This window comes from Argopecten irradians, chromosome 4 (assembly GCF_041381155.1).
Source record: "Argopecten irradians isolate NY chromosome 4, Ai_NY, whole genome shotgun sequence".
In the NCBI taxonomy this organism is placed as follows: domain Eukaryota; kingdom Metazoa; phylum Mollusca; class Bivalvia; order Pectinida; family Pectinidae; genus Argopecten; species Argopecten irradians.
Window position 1 is genome coordinate 2,875,413 of NC_091137.1, and position 18,237 is coordinate 2,893,649.

An 18,237-nucleotide genomic window follows, 5' to 3' on the forward strand; every position below is an offset into this window, starting at 1 on the left:
AAAGCCGGACCAAAAGAAAGTTGAAGCTATTAGGGCCTTACCAACCCCTACTTGCGTAAGAGATGTAAGAGCATTCATTGGAATGTGCGGTTACTACAGGAAGCACATCCCTAACTTCTCAAAAATAGCGGAATGTCTTACAGAACTAACCAAGAAGTATGCTAGGTTAAAATGGACTGAAGAATGTCAGAAGTTATTTGACTATCTTAAAGAAAGTTTCTTACAGTAGTACCTCTACTAGCATACCCAGACCCAAACCTACCATATGTGCTTTATACAGATGCATCAGACACATGCATAGGAGCTTGTCTTACACAGAAGACAAAGGAAGGTGAAGAAATGCCACTTTATTACTTGTCACATAAGCTTAGCCCAACACAGCGTAGGTGGTCTGTGATAGAGAAGGAAGCTTTTGCTGTGGTATATGCTCTTCAGAAGCTTGATAACTACTTACACAACAGTTCCTTTGTAATAAGAACAGACCATCGCCCACTTTCTTACATATTCTCAGACAAGAAGACATTGAATAAGAAACTCTCCTTATGGTCCCTTACTGTAGCATCCTATAATTGTAAGGTAGAATATATTGAAGGTAGATTTAATTGTTGCGCGGACTTACTATCGCGACTACCAACAGATACAGCGGAAGAAGCTGAGGATAAGCAAGGAGAAACCCAGGAAACTACAGACATTCATGATGTCTTGGACGTAGATGACAGAGCCTTAGAGATTGGAGCTCTCAACTCTAACAAGTTTAAGCCAAGAGACTTTGTCAGTAGTACAGTTGATACTCCAGACGATATTGTTAAACCTCATATGGATCTCCCTAAAGACATAGACATAAGAAAAACTCAAGACAATGACGAAGACATATCAAAGCTGAGACTTAGACTTTGTAATGGACAAGCAACCAAGAGTGAGGAGGAGCGCTTCTTGGTTGTAGATAACTTAGTGTATTATCTGTCAAACGCGGAATCAGATGACCCGGTCTTGAGACTTTACATTCCGAAGGAACTTGAAGGAATGGTGATAAGACAGTATCATGATTTCCTAGGTCATATGGCAGTTGACAAAAACATATGACGTAATAAGAAAGAAGTATTATTTTCCTTTGTTATACAAGAAGGTTCACCAACACATTGAAAAGTGTGTGACTTGTCAGACAAGAAGTCACAGTAACCCTCATCCTCCTCTTCAAGACAGCCAGATACCCCCATACCCTTTTGCTAAGGTAGCAATGGATTTGTCAGGCCCTTACCCCCAGACATTATCAGGAAACAAATACATCGTGTCGTTCATAGATGTTTACTCTGGCTTTCCGGAAGCATTTCCAGTCCCTGACAAATCAGCAGCAAACATTGTACATCTTATCTTGGAAGAACTATTCCCAAGATATGGTAGCGTATTAGAACTGGTTACAGATAACGGTTCAGAGAATATCGCTAGATCAGTAAAGGAGACACTAGAAGCATTGAATATCCACCATGTTACCACTTCTTATTATTGCCCTCAGTCAAATGGAAAAGTGGAGAGATTTCATAGAACGATGGTAGACATTTTGGCCAAGAAGATCAAAGAAAACGTTAACACGTGGGATCTTTTCTTGAACCAAGTATTGGCCGCAGTAAGATTTCATACCAGTGAGGTAACAAAGGCTTCGCCTTTCTTCCTGCTTTATAACCGCGATGTAGTACTACTCCCCTTGGACACAATCTTAAAGCCAAGACGGCGGTATGCCGGTGAAGAGTTACACAAGATCGCCTTAGAGCAGCAACATAAGTCCTTTGTTCTAGTGCATAGACACATGAAGCAAGCGAAGAAGAAACAGAAGAAACTCGCTGATAGGAACTGTAAAGACGAGGATCTTAAGACAGGAGATCCGGTTTACATAAGAAACCATAAGCGTACCTCAAAACTGGACAATAAATGGACACCTTACTATAGGATTATAGAGCAAACTGGACCAGTAAGTTATAAGGTAAGAAACCAGCTTACAGGTGAAGTCACGAAGACACACGCGAGGCATTTACGATTAGCAAATGTTGATGAATGGGAGTTGCCCAAAGATAATATAGGTCGACCTTTAAGGAAATCGACATATGTAGTTCCCCCTGAGAGCAGTTCAGAGGAGTCTGAGGAGGAAACATCCTTAAAAAGAGTCATAAGATATAGAAGACAAGAAAGGTCAGACTCGGACTCTGAGGATGATATTCCGTTAATGGAGCTAAGACAAAGGCTCCGGACTCGAGAATTGGACAAAGCTAGTCCTATTGATTCAGATGATGAACTTATACCTTTATCACAATTGAAAAGTAAGTTAAATGAAAACAATAACGCTGACACTCAGACAGATGACGATGATGATGATTTTGTAGATGCGTCTGAGACAGGTTGTACTGCTGATGACATGGAGATTAATGCGGTAAATAAATTAGCAAATGAAGTTACGCCCCAAATCTCCACCGCAGTAGATAAACCATGTAAAGATGATAGACTCTACAATAGAAAAGATGTAGATTCTAAGAAAGTTAAGAGAAACATATCAAGAGACTCTGAGGACAATTCAGAGCTATTTAAAAAATGTCTGAAATATTTCCTCCGTGATCAATAACGAGATTCATTAGTGAATCGTTTCTTATCGTTTCAGAAAACGAAATATAAGCTTTTGTTCTTAATCTAAGATATTGATGAATATTTAGGTACATACACTAAGATCGACAGGGCCCTTAGTGAGGCAAAGGAATTAGTTGGATTAGCTAGAGATTATCTTAATCATTTGAAACTTCAGATCAATATGCTATCTCTAGGACATTTAAGCCCTTCAGTCATTTCACCCCCAGACTTGTACGAACTCCTTATAGAAGTAGAAAGCAAACTTGACCCAGGTGTTAGAGTACCTTTTGACCCGGAAACTGACCTTTGGGAATTTTATAAGACAGTGACCTGTACGACACTTATTAGTACTGATAGCCTTATTGAAGTTATATCCATTTCATTAATAGACATGATTGGCTAGTTTCCTGTGTACCGAGCACATAACCTTCCTCTTCCATACCTTGGATCGAATCAAACAAATATTTTGGCGACTTATAAATTAGAAGCAAAAGCTCTTGCAATTAATGAAGCGAAAACACAATTGGTTACAATGACAATTGAGGAGATGAATCAATGTGTAAATAGCGTTAAAAACTACTGCAGGTTTCGTAGTCCAATGTATACTATAATGGGAAATAAGAAATGTATTGTTAATCTTTTTATGAATTGGACCAGTAATTTAGTTAAATATTGTACTACAGTAGTACAAAATACAAACACTTCCCCTATGGCCCAGTATTTGACCAATGGCCAATGGATAGTTGTCCATGATAGATCCTTGACCTTTACACTGAAATGCCCCTATAGAACCCAATCTGGTACTGTGGTGACCAGATACCCTATTGACACCTTATCCCTTACGGAAGGTTGTTCTGCATCAAATGAATATATGACCTTGCCCTCATATTATCATTCAGAGAGTAAATATAACCTAACAGATCATTTTCAACAGGTGATTTCAAATTATTATGTAGGCTCCATTGAACTCTGGAAACCAATGACCCAAAGACTATCAAATGTAAAAAAACATTAAGATACCCCATAAACTTAAGCCTATAAAGGAAATCCCCATTGATGAGTTGATAAATGAACTTGACAATTCATTTGATCTTGAACCTATGGAATCTGATTTGCCCCTCTCGACCTACTTGTCGATAGTAGGTGTGGTAGTAGTTGTTGTTATAGTGATATATTTATGTCGTAGGAGAATTAGGGATAAATGTCAGAAATGTAGGTTAGGTAAATGGTCAGTGAAAAGGGGAAAGTCAGAGACGAGTGTCTCGCAAGCCTCAAGACCCATGCAAAGACACAAAAGTAACCAATCCACAGAAGACATGACAGCCTTAGAAGAATTGATGACAACATACATCAAGGAACTCATCCACCAGGAACAAGAAAACAAAGAAAAACCTACACTGATGTCAGGAAATTACCCTGAAGGCGTTGACCTCGCCGAGGCAGATGTAACTGCCCCATCAGGAAGTGGAGGAATTGAATCGGGTAAACAAGACTGCCTTACAACCCGAGTACGAAGTGTAATATACCCAGACTTGAGAAAAGAGCTCAGTCTTCCATAGACAGATATAAAGTAACGTCTTGGTCGTAACAAGACTAAGTCTAAATGTGAAGAAGGAAATGATAATGACCCGGTGAAACATTATGCCTTGATATTTAACGATTAAAGATACTTACGAGACAAAGATATACATATAATGTCTCGGTTATTACAAGACAAAACGGAAACGTCTTGGTGTTAACAAGACCAACTCTTGTCTGGATATTAACGTTAATCAATTAAAAAAAATCACAATGTCTTAATGCGGATAAGACAAAATGTGACCTCTTCAAGAACCGTGGTGGATGACGGACCTAAGAACATAAAGAAGCTCTGGATATAACTAAATAAGCAGCAACTGTGGAGATATACTGTGGATTTTTATATAGGAGCAGCCATATTATTACGAATGATTTTTAACGATGAAGTTACCATGGAACTCGGTGACTGTTAAATAGGTTCAAACTAAAATGGACGTGACTGTGAAATAATATTACTGATTTTCAACGACGTAGTTACCATGGAACTGTGTGACTGTTAAATACATTGTATGTTCGAACTACAATGGAAGTGAATGTGAAATATGTTTGAACTACAATGGACGAACTGTGAAATATGTTTGAACTACAATGGACGAACTGTGAAATATAATAACTCGCCAACTTTATGATGTTGTGACCATAGAACTGTGACTGTAAATAAGACTTTATATTGCATGAATACGTTAAGGAGATGTTTAAAGTATAACGTCCAAGATAATTACAATATGTGTATGTACATATTGTGCATTAAGGTAAAGAGTTGTAACGTTTAATAGGATAACTTCGCGATAATTAAAAATATACTGCATGACGCATGCGAATGAAAGAAGGTTGAAAGGAGAAATGAATGATATGGCCACTAGTTACTATTTAGGGAATATTTTTTAAAGGAGGCAGTGGTAAATTGAAATATTAATAATACTTGATACTTTGCGTTAAGAAATATGTAAGCCATTCTGAGAAATGCCTTACATATTGTCTTGTTTGAAGAAAGGGGCGATTGTAACCCTATAGAGGTAGGCAGGCTGGTAGCCTTGCTTAAGCCCCAATGATATTATTGGTGATAGATGATTGTAACCCTATAGAGATAGACAGGCTAGGCTTTGAATATTCCCGCTAGGTAAACAGGAAGTGGGGTACCTGTTGAACCTTGACAGAAGTTGTTATGTTAGCCGTGTATAATTGTGGATCGCGGGGCTGAGTTAAATTATAGTGTATTTTATATAAGAGTACAAGTATTAGTTGTTTAATAACAACCATGTATATATTTATTAGGCTGTGTTTAATTTCATAGTGCATTATTGTGGTGTACATAGTGTTGCTTAGACCTAGTATTGATGTGTAGTATATTTAAAGGTCAGTAACGCGGGATTGTTTACTCATGTTTGCAGCCAGAGTTAGGTTGTTGTTTTAAGGCATGACCAAACTAGGTGACCGAAATATCAGTAAATTGTTACGGTACCTACTTAGTAGCGACTACGTGGGATGTTCTGGAAAGCATGACAGGACGTCGCACGGTCTATGCACGTGTTAAACTAGGTGACCAATTTATTAGTTAATTGTTACCAAATAGGTATGGGTATGGTAGGGACTACGTGGAATGTTCTGGAAGGAATGACAGGACATCACGTGGTCCACACACCTGTTTAACTGCGCAGTATAGTTTGTGCAAAATGTGCATATTACAGGCGGTTCTGTCCAGCCTCAACCAAGTCCAGTCAGAAAATCAAAACATTTCTATTTTGTTAAGCCTGCATCAGGCGCCGGTAAGGCTGTATTCTGAATTAAAATTAGTAAATTTTGACAGTTTATGATGAGCTGGGTAACCTTTGGGGCAAGCATTGTCCCAACGGCACGTGTACCAGTCACGTACCCAATCATTATAAATAGAGGGCCGCAATAGGCCCCAGTCAGACTGAAACCAGACGGAGACTGAAACTAGACTGAAATTAGACGGACATCAGACGGGAATAAGACTGAGACTGGGTACTTCCGCCTCACATACACCTACGTCACCGCCTCCTCTAGGGCCACCTTTGAGAGAGAGAGAGAAAGTGAGAACTCTTGTCTACACTTTGAATAAAAGCCGTCAACAAGCTTCTACCCTACTCCTTGTCGTCATTTCGACCAACACAGCCATCCATAGGACGACCAATCTGGTAACAGTTTATTGCTTAAGTATAACACAGTGTATGAACGGAAGTGTATAGTATTTTTTAAATATCGTAGTTGCGAGTCTGTATAGCGGTACTCGATCACTTGCTAAGACAAATGAAACAATGGATAGTGGATATTTTTGCTAATTTTATTTATTCTATACGTTTTTGTTGTAATCTTTAGTTATAAATGGCGTCATGGATAGCAATTTGAACTACCAGTGACTAATGAAATGTTGAGGGTTAATCAGAATTAACATTTCAGACACTTTTCATGAGTTGATCTGCTGTTCATCATCGGATAATTGAGACACTCGCCTAATATTTTGCACTATTTTAAGGTATTCTGTCTGGTTTTCATTATTTCAAGCACCATCACAGTTTTATAAATGAATCCAACAATATAAAACACATAAATACATATTAATGGACACAATATCTTTTACTTAATCGTATTTTGAGGTTGTAGGATGATCAGTTGAAATTGTATAGTCACTTGCATTGTTTTGAAACTGGCGATGTATAGTTGCTTGCGAGGAGGAAGTTGTATAGTAGCTTGCTATTAAGAGGAAATATATGCAGTGATAAAAGGCTGTGAAGCGAACAAATCAGTCTAACAGAGTTATCAAATACACTATCAATTTAAACGTTTAGTCAACTTTGATGCACAGATCATATACTGAGCGCCGATGAAAACGCGACACTCTTGGTCAGGATATCTGTTAATATGATGTTTTTTCTATGTATATATACTTATAATATGCAAAATTTAATGGTAACAAAAATCTTATAGAAAAAATCTTTATTTCATTACAAAGTCTTTACCCCCTAAATTCATTTTTACACTTTCAATATCTGATGTGGCAACCATTTGCCTCCACACAAGCACGACATCTACGTGGCATGAACCGAACCAGACGCTGAATTCTAACTGGCTGAATGTTCCTCCACTCCTCCTGAAGGGCAATTTCAAGTTCACGTCGATTTTGTGGTTGTGGCTGACGTCGTTTCACAGCTTGACCTAACTGGTCCAACTAGTGTTCAATCGGACTGAGGTCAGCGGAGAAGGCAGGCCAGGGCAGTGTTTGAATGTTCTGTTGATTAAGGAAGTCTGTGGTCAACCTTGCTGAGTGCGCACGAGCATTGTCTTGCTGTAGAATGTCGACGTCGGGATGATTACGAAAGAACGGTACAACGGTAGTTTGTAGGACTGCGGTCGAAGGATATCCCTCCCCACACCATGACACTGCCACCACCCCAACGGTCACATTCGCGGACGCACGAATCGACGTAACGCTCTCCCCGTCGTCTCCACACGCGAATCCTACCGTCACTATTACGGAGATGGAAGCGGGATTCATCCGTGAACTGTACGCGTCTCCAATGGCGCCAACGTCGATGCCTCCGGGTCCGCGTCAGGCGATTTTGACGTCGACGTTGTGTCAACATGTTCCCACGGAAGGGTCTACAGGCTTTCAAAACGGCGCTACGCAGACGTCGGCCCAGTAGAAACCGAAATTCGTCTTCCATTGATACCTATCGTTGTTTTGGCCGTTTGGGAGGCAGTTTGGAAGCGGTCACGGAGATTGGTGACCCGGTTGTAACGGTCCTGTCGATCCGACGTCACTCGTTGCCTCCCAGGGCGCGGTCTATCATTCAGAGAACCCGTTTGAACGAACCGCTGATGAAGTCTCACAATAGTAGAAGGCGAACATCCCATTCTACGCGCAATTTCACGCCGCGGAAGTCCGCCTACCAACATACCCCTAACTTTGTGACGCTGGGTATCCGTAAGCCGTGGCATCGTTTTCCAAACTAAACGGCGTTTTCAAAATCTGAATGTGGAAAACAGTCTTACTATCCACAAGGACTGTACACGTGTAATGGGTAGACCAAGCGCGCATTGATACCGAGTGCATAATTATTGTATACATAGGTAATGAGCTCATAGTTTTTACTTTATTAATTTGTTTGATATGAACAAAAAAGTTAATTGAAAAGTATTCAATTAAAAAGTGTTGCGTTTTCATCGGCGCTCGGTGTATATAGTCATTCACAATTTAGATGGAGTAAATGCAATAAAAATGCAATAGAATACACCACGTTGATACTTCAGGTATAACTTGGATTCCCATGTACAAGTCATTATTTTAAAAAATGTCAGAATTACGGAGAAAATAAATTCTTCTAGAATCATAAACGAAAATAACTTACGTCATTTCTATATTTCTTACGCTGGAAATGGCTGTTCACTAACAAAATTATTTTCATAATTTCGTGTCTAACGTTATTCCGCGGGGATTCAATTTCGCGATTTAAACCTTTCTTTTTACCGTAATGCCATTGTTGCGGCGATTGATTTTCACAATTTCTCATCACCAGCGAAATAAGTAAATTTTAATCGCACGCGTAAATATATGTCGGGTTCAAATATACCTTTAGGGAAAAGAATACTTCCATTAATATGGACAAAATTAACGTCAAATTTTCGAGGCGATCTGTCCCATTATCAAGACACAAAAAGATCAAACAAAATTTCCTGTTAATGACGTCGTGGTCAAAATGCACACATACTCACCTATTTTTAAAAAATAATAACACATATTAGTGAAGATAGTGATGAGCATCTAATCTACCCTTGTGCGTCTGTATCGATTGGTATGTATATATTTAATATCGTTGTCGCCCGGGAATCACGTGATAAAAAAGTGAGCTTTCCATGAATCAAATCATAAAAAACTAGATTTACGCAAATTTCCACTTTTTGTTTCTATGTTTCCCAATGCTGATCACATCCTGTGACCTAAACGAAATCATATTCAAGTTCCTTTAACTTGAAAATTGCTGAAAATTAGAAATATGAACGATTTGCAATGCGATTTTTGCGCAAGTGACTATACTGTAATTTTTTGAATTAAAACAAGCGACTATACAGTAAAGTAACAAGCGACTATACAAAACTATTTCATGTATGCATATTTTAAGATATGTTTTAGCTGCTTTCTAATTAAGAATGGTGTAGAATAAAGACAATGTAAATAAATAGATGATCAAATTACTCATATAAGTTACAATTATAACTTATATTTCAGGAAAAACGGGAGAAAACGCAATTTCCTCCTAAAACACATCGCAGTTTTGATCGTAATTCAGTGATTACACTTCGATTCTTATCTATTGCTAACATTCTTTTCAAAATCATGTTCATGAATTTGTTAATATACATGTTATGAGGACGTCTATAATGTTAAACATATTTGTAGTTACGAATAATGCCGATATTTGGTGTTTTACCGACCTGCATACCATGCCTGTTTTCATTCATCCCGCTTCGATACTCACAAGTGACCATACAAAAAGCAACTAATGATTATGCTATACACTTTCGTTCATACACTGTGTATAAAAAATCTACTGAAAATAGAAATGTAATTTTTTGACAAAATTTGCATCTGGCAATTTGCTACAGATATTGATAAAATATACTTGAAAATCTCATAACTTCTTTGATCTTTGTCGAAACGAGACTTCAACGGGACTGAAACCTCAGAAGAATACATCCTGACGACGACAGTTTATCGATGGGGAACGAGTAACACCGGTATATATTAAAGCAGGCGTGAATTTGTGGTTACACCGAATAAACATTGAAATGGAACAGTGGTACATGCTTGCTTTGTTTGCCCCATTACTTGTGACATGGGGAACACCCCAAGTATCTGGAGTAGCGGATTGTCCATGTTCCAATCCATCACTGTGCACGCCAATAAAGGACACAAAAAGAAAGGAGGTATACACAGTCAACCCGCCATGTTGTCTTACTACATTCAATGTCGCATGTTAGTCACGGGACCAGGACACATGTATTCGCCGATTTTATTGTTTTCAACTTCCTTTATTTCATTGGCAATATTTATGAAGTAGAGATCTTAACGTGTAATATGCATAGTCATATATATGTCTGTTATTAATCAATACAGAACATAAAAGGGTGGAATTCACTTCCTACGTGACGACTAGTAATTACCGTATTCACTCTTGTAAAATGAACCTGTGTTTTTAGTTCCGCCGTAACACCTCATCTCTACTTTCACGAAATTTAAGAATTGGAAGAAGAGTTGAAAGTTACCCTAGGCCTAATGGAAAAATAAGAGTTGGGTTTAACAAAATAGGCATACGGGAAATTATTTTGAGTTTTAGGTCAAGTTGCGGCCTCGGAAAACAGTTCCTAGCTAGGGTGGGTCGCAACACCTCCGGAAAAGAGTTTTTGACTGTTACCTGATAAGACATGAAACAACTGTTTTGTTACCTGAATTGTGCAAAGACATATTAAATCGGTGTTTAAAGATGCTCCACCGCTGACAAATGGTATTTTTTCACTATCAAAAACAGGAGGAGACGATTTTGTATTTTTCTTCAGTTACAAAAGTTACTTACTTTACACCATTACCACCGTTAAAAAGTCTGAGCTTCTAATTTTGATTCAAGTTAAAAATATGAAAACTAATTAATTGCATCCCGAAAAAATTGTGTGGCACTACATCCTATAAGGAATGAAGTACCGATTGCACATGCACCAAAGCCGAAATAAATTATTTTATATTATTTTATGTTTTAATTAGGCATATATATACACGATTAAATACAAATTATTGTTCAAATGAAGAATATCATTTATGCTCTGTCGGCGGTGGAGCAATTTTAAAGCAAAAAATGAACTTAAAAAATTTGCTAGATTTAAATACATGCCGTGCCAAGTTGTACTTCCCATGAATGGTGTTTTCCGTATTGCATTTGCACTTTCCGTATCTTTCCATAACAACCAAAGTGTAATCGGCCCGAGATTTCATAAAATCACTATAACAAAATCTGAACATTTCGTTCTCGAAACAAAAATTCAGCGCGTACAAAAATTCCTCAGTGGTCAACAGTCAAACGGTCAATAATTTCTGGGGATTTGTTTATGTCTATAACGATTTTCCAGCAACTTCGTGTGAAAACAGTCGAAAATGTTATACCCCTATAAAATAGTTTCTATATAAACTCTATTGAAAAATGCCAACAAATGTACTGTTCCGTCTAGCGGTCCAAAGGTGGCAGTGTACAGTAGATTTGAAAAATTCAGCAAAATAAAGTGCAGGCTTTAATTATGTACACACAGCTTTTTAACCTTAAATGACATCTATATAAAAGTATATACATGTATATTTTTAATCTACACAACATTTGCAATTGTTATGCAGAGTTAATTTTTGGACAGGTCTGCTTCTTGTGGTTTTGTGAGCCTGTAAAAACCATGGTAACCAAATTTGTTTTTTTGAAAAAATGCTAAAAATTGGGATTTTCAACCCAAAATTACACCCCCTCTAGGAGAATTTTTTTTCTTGGGCACAGTTTAAAACCAAGCATCACTGCCGTGATAGCGGAACTGAGCCTATTTCGACATAGGTATATCATTAAACTTTTGAGCAATCTTACCTCGTACCCCGGCTATCAATTTCTGCTGCGACAGTATTGAGTTTTTCCATCTGAGACGCACATTCGGATACCCTCTAAACCATTAATCTCGAACCCATTTTCGGGAATTTCTTTATGCAAATGTGAAGCCTGCATATAATTCTCTAGATTGAATTCACCAATTTTAGGATATATACATTTTTTATTTTTTTTATGCATATAATAAAACAGGGGCTTTCTGCTTAATAAAAATCTCATGGCCATTCGGTCTTACTGTACACTGCTACCAAAGAACAGTTAAAATCGACTAGTTAAAATGTGCTGTTGGACCGGAGTGACGTCACAATGCGGTATAACAACACAGTTGTTTCATCCTTTAACAAGATGCGAGTCGGTGACAAACTCGAATAGATACTAGACAAATCAGACAAGGAATATAATGTGACGCTAGAAAATGTAATAATAACTCATCGTTTGCAGGTGTTTGTGTTTTCGTTAAGTAAGGATATCCAAACATGGAAGAAGTACAACTGGACGAAGATCAGCACTGTCGTCATGGTTGGTTACTACAGTGATGAGATGATGTGTCTCGCACATAGCAACGGAGCCCGAGTAGTCTACATAGGTAATAAGATATCATATAGCTTTAGTTATATTTTAGTTATAGTACACTTGTATATTATAGAGCTAAATTTAATATTGGAAAAGGTCATATTGACAGATTTTTTTTATTGAATTCAGCATTTACCTGTTAATATTTAATATTAGCATGTGTTTGGCAAAAATGTTCTTATTAGCCAAGTCAAACTGAATTGTATCGCAAATTGCATTGCATTGTAATTACCTCAATACTATATTTAGCTTATATGTATGACCTTGCCACTAGCGGGTGTGCCTACGGAGTACCTAACTAACGCTACACTTCAGGAGGAATGGGTGGTGAAAAACCTGGCTGTAGTCACGCAGAAACATCTGGACGGCCTGAATTTCGACTACGAAAGTGCCATCCCAGCCGATAGGACAGACATGAGAGACGGGTATACGGCACTGGTCAGACGGACGTATAAGATGTTTAAACAATACAACCCATCATATCAGGTGTGTTGTTGTAATAGCTGTAATGGCGCTTAGATCGAATACATAGACTTTATTTTAATCTAAATGTATAACTCACGAGGCACCGACATGTGAACGATAAAATCCCTTGACGACAATAAGTGTATTAGTAATTGATGAAACAATGGAAAGCATACCCCTTTGTATTGGCAGATAACAGTTGACGTTGCATGGTCTCCAGCCTGTATTGACCAGCGTTGCTATGACTTCAAGACATTATCCACAGTCACCGACTTCCTGTTTGTTATGTCCTATGACGAACAAAGTCAAATCCGGGGTCCATGTGTTGCGCTAGCGAACTCCGGATTCTACAAAACGCAATCAGGTGATAAAAAATCAGCGTCTATTTATTCAACTGTCTCACTATGGGATGCATTTACTATATTTTCCAGCTCATCAGCAGAATGGTACAAAAACTACCAGATTACTCTTGACCACTTTAAAACATTATCAGAAACTTCAATATCCGAGATCTTCTCATTTAATCGGTTTAAATTAGTATGTTTATGGATCCAGGGAGGAATAAGATTGCAAAAAATGTGCAATAAAACAATCTAGCATCCGTCTTGCCAATAGGACGTCATTTGCCAGCATTTATTTCTGATTTAACATAATAATAGCCACTTGGTCCCTCTCTGTTTAAGGTGTACAGAAGTACTTTGCCGCGGGGATACCACCAGAGAAGATGGTACTGGGAGTCCCCTGGTATGGCTACTACTACCCGTGCTTGTCTGTGACGCAGGTATGACGTCATCCACAACGATATCGCATGCTGATCATAATTTGATTTTATGCAAATACATTGTACTGTTATCTTCTCTTTTCAGATGATCATTTTGATTGCGTATTCAGATACGACAGTCAGTCTTATTTTAGTGGGCAATTTAACCCCCCCCCCCCCCGTTAACATAATTTCTGTGTTGTGATGTTGTATTTCTGCTGACACATGTATCTGCTTTGCCTTGTCCTCTTATGTTAGATAGTAACTTTTTGTAAGCAAGGTTATGTCAGGTTTTATAGAACATCATTGATGTTCAGTGGCTTTGTACCTAAAACTGTCATGTTTCCATATCCACGGTTGACCTATTAGCCAGTCACGAACCTAGTGACTGTGTGTGGAACACTTTACAGAGTTTCCCTGAGGATGGCCTTCCATATGTCCTTAACTTCACGGATGGTTGCCTTCTTCAAGTCTTACTGCTCTTGTCCTTAATTTACGGAAGTATTAAAACGGAATAGACTGGTGGGTTGTTCAATATTTAAGGTCTCGAGCAGAACACTTACCAATCTCCTCCGATCTTGCTCTATCTAAAATGTATGTATTAATTTGGACTTTGTTTTGTCAACACTGTGAACTGGTTTGTTCTTGTATCAGGACAATGTATGCAGCATCAAGCACGTGCCATTCCGAGGAGTTAACTGCAGTGACGCGGCAGGAAGAGAACAAAACTATGGTTACTTGATGCAGATCATCAAATCCTCGACTACTGGTCGTCTTTGGGAGACATCCACCCTCACACCTTATTTCAACTATAAAGAAAACGTACGTATTTGTCTTGGGTAAACCATTAAATATATCAACAGAAAAAAACAATATATTGGGGTCATATATTAACATGGTCGCCATTGCCTTCAGTTTTAATAATTTAATGTCTTAATAAAATTTATATTTCGTTTTCCATTGGCTTTAATGGATCATAAGCATATATGGCGAAATGAAATCATGCAAAATGAATAATAAATTTTAGTGCGGTTTCAGCTTTTAAAGAAACATTAGGCTATACGCACTTAACACTTTAAAAAAGGAGGAAAATTTACTACTTTCCAAATGAAACAAACATAGTTTAAAAGATAAGACAAACATTCTTAGGTCAATACTTTCAACGTTCTTTCTTTTATGTTACGTTATTGACGTTCATCGTTTATTTACCAGGGGACAACTTACCAGATCCGGTACGATGATCCCGTGAGTTTGAAGTTTAAGTTTGATATGGCTCTGATGTATGACCTGCGAGGAGTTGGTATCTGGAACGCAGATGCACTGGACTATTCTCAGGACACACCGGAAGTTGTTCGTCAGCGTGCTGAGATGTGGAGGGCATTTCCTGATTACAAGAAAAACTAAATCCCCTGATATATGTTAGGACAAATAAATTATAGATGTGTTTCCCCTTTCAGCTCCAAAACAAAGGGTATGTATGTAGGGAAAAGATTTGATTTCACATTGTTTTTTTTTCATTTAAGACATTTTCGATTTCCTGATTACAAGAAAAACTAAATCCCCTGATATATGTTAGGACAAATAAATTATAGATGTGTTTCCCCTTTCAGCTCCAAAACAAAGGGTATGTATGTAGGGAAAAGATTTGATTTCACATTGTTTTTTTTTTCATTTAAGACATTTTCGACAAAAAAACAGAAAAAAAAAAAGAAAATAAATGGTACGTGTCTATTAGTTTATGATTCTTTACCTTCATTGACATAAAGATGCTCCAGCGCCGACAGAGCGTAAAGGATATAGCCATCATGTGAACAATTGCTGATGTTTAATGGTGTATATACATGTCTAATTAACATACAAAATAATACAGCGTCTAAACATTGTTTTCCATTTAATGGTCACATTTCTAATAAGGCTTTGCCACTAATATGATATTATCAAGCGATGAGATGCATGATGTATTTGTAAACAAGTACGATATTTGCTTCCATGACCCTTTTTGGACAATTTGTTTTGTGTTGTCATTTTATTTTATTTAATGAATGAAAGATGAAAAGTCTGAAATTAGTTTTTTTCACGAAGAGAGATAACCTTTGTTTTTGTTGGTTTGTTGTAACATATTTACTCGAGATGAGTAGGAATATTCGCGTAAATTTACATTTAAATATTATTCGTTCAAATTACTATTCAAACTATTCAACTGTTTTCGTTGAATCTTATATCATATTGACTATTTATGCATTCAGCGAGCTATATAATTTATATGCCGTCAAGGTTTACTTTAAATCATTTACAATTTCAAAATATTAAACTGTTTTCCTTGCATTTTATATTGTATTGACCATGCATTCAGTGAACTATATAATTTATAATCCTATAAGTTCTTCAAACGATCTGCGTTTTTATACCATCTGATATTTTGTAAAGTGTATATTTGTCTCATGTCCGTCCTCGACAGTTGCACGATTACTTATTAAACTAAACACAAATGTGATGATAAGGATAGATGCGTATGTTTAAAAGGAAATAAATTATTGTTTTATTTCCTATAATTATGAATAACTTGAAGTATTCATCCTATTATCCGATTAGAAAATAATTTTATTTTTGTATTATCATTCATCACACTGTTCAGTCATTCAATCATATCGCTTAGCAATCATCGCAAAACTACTATCAGGCATCTCCTTAACAGAATGACCTAACACAAAAGTATTTGTTTGATTTGCAATAGCTTTGATTGTATAAATACTCTTATATACACAGAAAAACACATTCCTTATTGTAAGTGCCTTATAATTACCCAGATGTGTATTTATTAAAATATTTTTACTGGAGTGTGCATTTTGTTATTATTTGGTTTACCTTATCATATTCATGGCGATGTAGCTTAGAAACAGGAATGCCATTTACAATAAAACGAATGATGAGATACGGATGGGTATGTCCATCAAATATATAATATAATAACCCTTGCTCAAAACGGAGACGCGAGAACGACTTAATAGATCTTCATTATAACTAAGTTATTGGTCGATTGTACCCGGATCATTTGATTCAAGTATAAATGAATCCCGATTTCAAATTCGAAAATTTAATAATTATTTGAAATCCTGCTAAAACCGGCTGTCGTTGTTGCCAGCCTAACGTAAACTTTCGCGCTGAAACATGCATAAGGTACTGTAAACCAACGTCCTTTCGCGATCTTCTTTTAAAAAACATTTTCGCGGTTAATAATTTTCCTGAATTTAAAGTTAAATGGAAATACATTTGAGTTTGTGTAAGAATAGAGTAAGTAAAACTTTCGCGAGTTAACAGCGATCGCGAAAATTAATCAAGAAAGTTGTTTTACAGAAAACGTTTTCCGTTCGCGATTCCAGTTACTATCAATATCATTTCATTTTATATTGCTGTTGTTGCTATCTAGAATGTGTAAATAGGAAAATAACAACGCTAAGAACAGTAACCTGGCATGGGTTAGTGTTAGTGGAATCCAATTGGTGGAATTGCTTAAGTGACGACCATTCAAGTACTTCTTTCATAAGTCAATATTTACATCTCCGTTGTTGGGGAAACAAATGCGACACATATGATGAAATATAGGATTTATCTACTTTTGTTTCACCCAGACAAGTCGAGAATGATCGAAGTGTTTCAAATCACGTCCAATCGTTCTAAAAAAGGACAATCAGAACACATGGACGAAGGCTGAAGAAGCTATTTACCAGGTTCACGTCTGTTTTGGATAAAAAATCTGAACCTATTAATCAACAAAATACTTGCATTTCCAGCATAATGCCTCGCATGAGACTAATTCTGTCATTAATTCTATATTAATAACTATCATTTAATCGAACCCACGTTAGGACAAGGATATGTTATATCAATTACAAATCACAAAGTAAAAGATCATAGTCCGCAGGGATAAGTACATAAATCATTGAAGCACAAAATTCAAACTTGGACCTACCTTCTTAAATCAGTTTCATCCGTCATCTTGAAACGATATTCATATTAGACATGGTATTTGTATCCGTCAGAAGTTGGAGGAAATTATTTTTAGATGTTCAGGTCCTTTTCATATTGTTAGACATGGTATATGTATCCGTCAAAAAGTTGGAGGAATTTATTTTTCCATGTTCTGGTCCTTTTGAGCTAAAAGCTCAGATTTTTAGTGGATTTTGAGAATTTGTATTTCAATTAAGATTGTTCAGAAACCTATTGTCAAAGAAACCAGACTGAAACTTGGTCCATTCTCTACTCCGATCATTCCCTAACGTCAGTCTTATTGGTGTGAAATACCCAGGTATCTGTATCCTGTTTGTCATAATTAACAAACGGATTGTTACATCATTTGTTATCATGATTCACAATGCGTGATATATCAGACAAATAATTGCGCAGTTATTGATGATTTAGTACGAAAAGGCGTAATGAATAAATAAGTATATGTAGATCTACTTACATTTACAAGTCTTAATTCACCTATGATCTCGCTCACTCTTTGACGTCAGCGGTAGACCTCACCGTATGCGTGTAAATCAAATTGCCTGAACGATTCCTTCGCTCTAACTTGTGTTAGAAGGCAATGGGAAA

At 37.0% G+C, this 18,237-nt stretch overlaps 1 protein-coding gene across 1 annotated transcript; it reads left to right on the forward strand.

Annotated features, from left to right (window-relative positions):
- Nucleotides 1-9,884: 9,884 nt before the first annotated feature.
- On the forward strand, nucleotides 9,885-16,478 carry LOC138320372 (di-N-acetylchitobiase-like). The gene is made up of 7 exons (XM_069263292.1): nucleotides 9,885-10,137; nucleotides 12,285-12,429; nucleotides 12,691-12,902; nucleotides 13,074-13,245; nucleotides 13,565-13,662; nucleotides 14,296-14,463; nucleotides 14,854-16,478. Exons 1-7 carry the CDS (start codon nucleotides 10,000-10,002, stop codon nucleotides 15,043-15,045), a joined length of 1,125 nt encoding a protein of 374 aa, XP_069119393.1. The 5' UTR covers nucleotides 9,885-9,999; the 3' UTR covers nucleotides 15,046-16,478.
- Nucleotides 16,479-18,237: the final 1,759 nt, after the last annotated feature.

Coding starts and splice junctions, on each gene's coding strand:
- LOC138320372 (XM_069263292.1), top strand. CDS start 10,000: ATGGAACAGTGGTACATGCTTGCTTTGTTTGCCCCATTACTTGTGACA. Junction 12,430..12,690: donor AGCCCGAGTAGTCTACATAG/GTAATAAGATAT, acceptor CCTTGCCACTAG/CGGGTGTGCCTACGGAGTAC. Junction 13,663..14,295: donor CGTGCTTGTCTGTGACGCAG/GTATGACGTCAT, acceptor TTCTTGTATCAG/GACAATGTATGCAGCATCAA.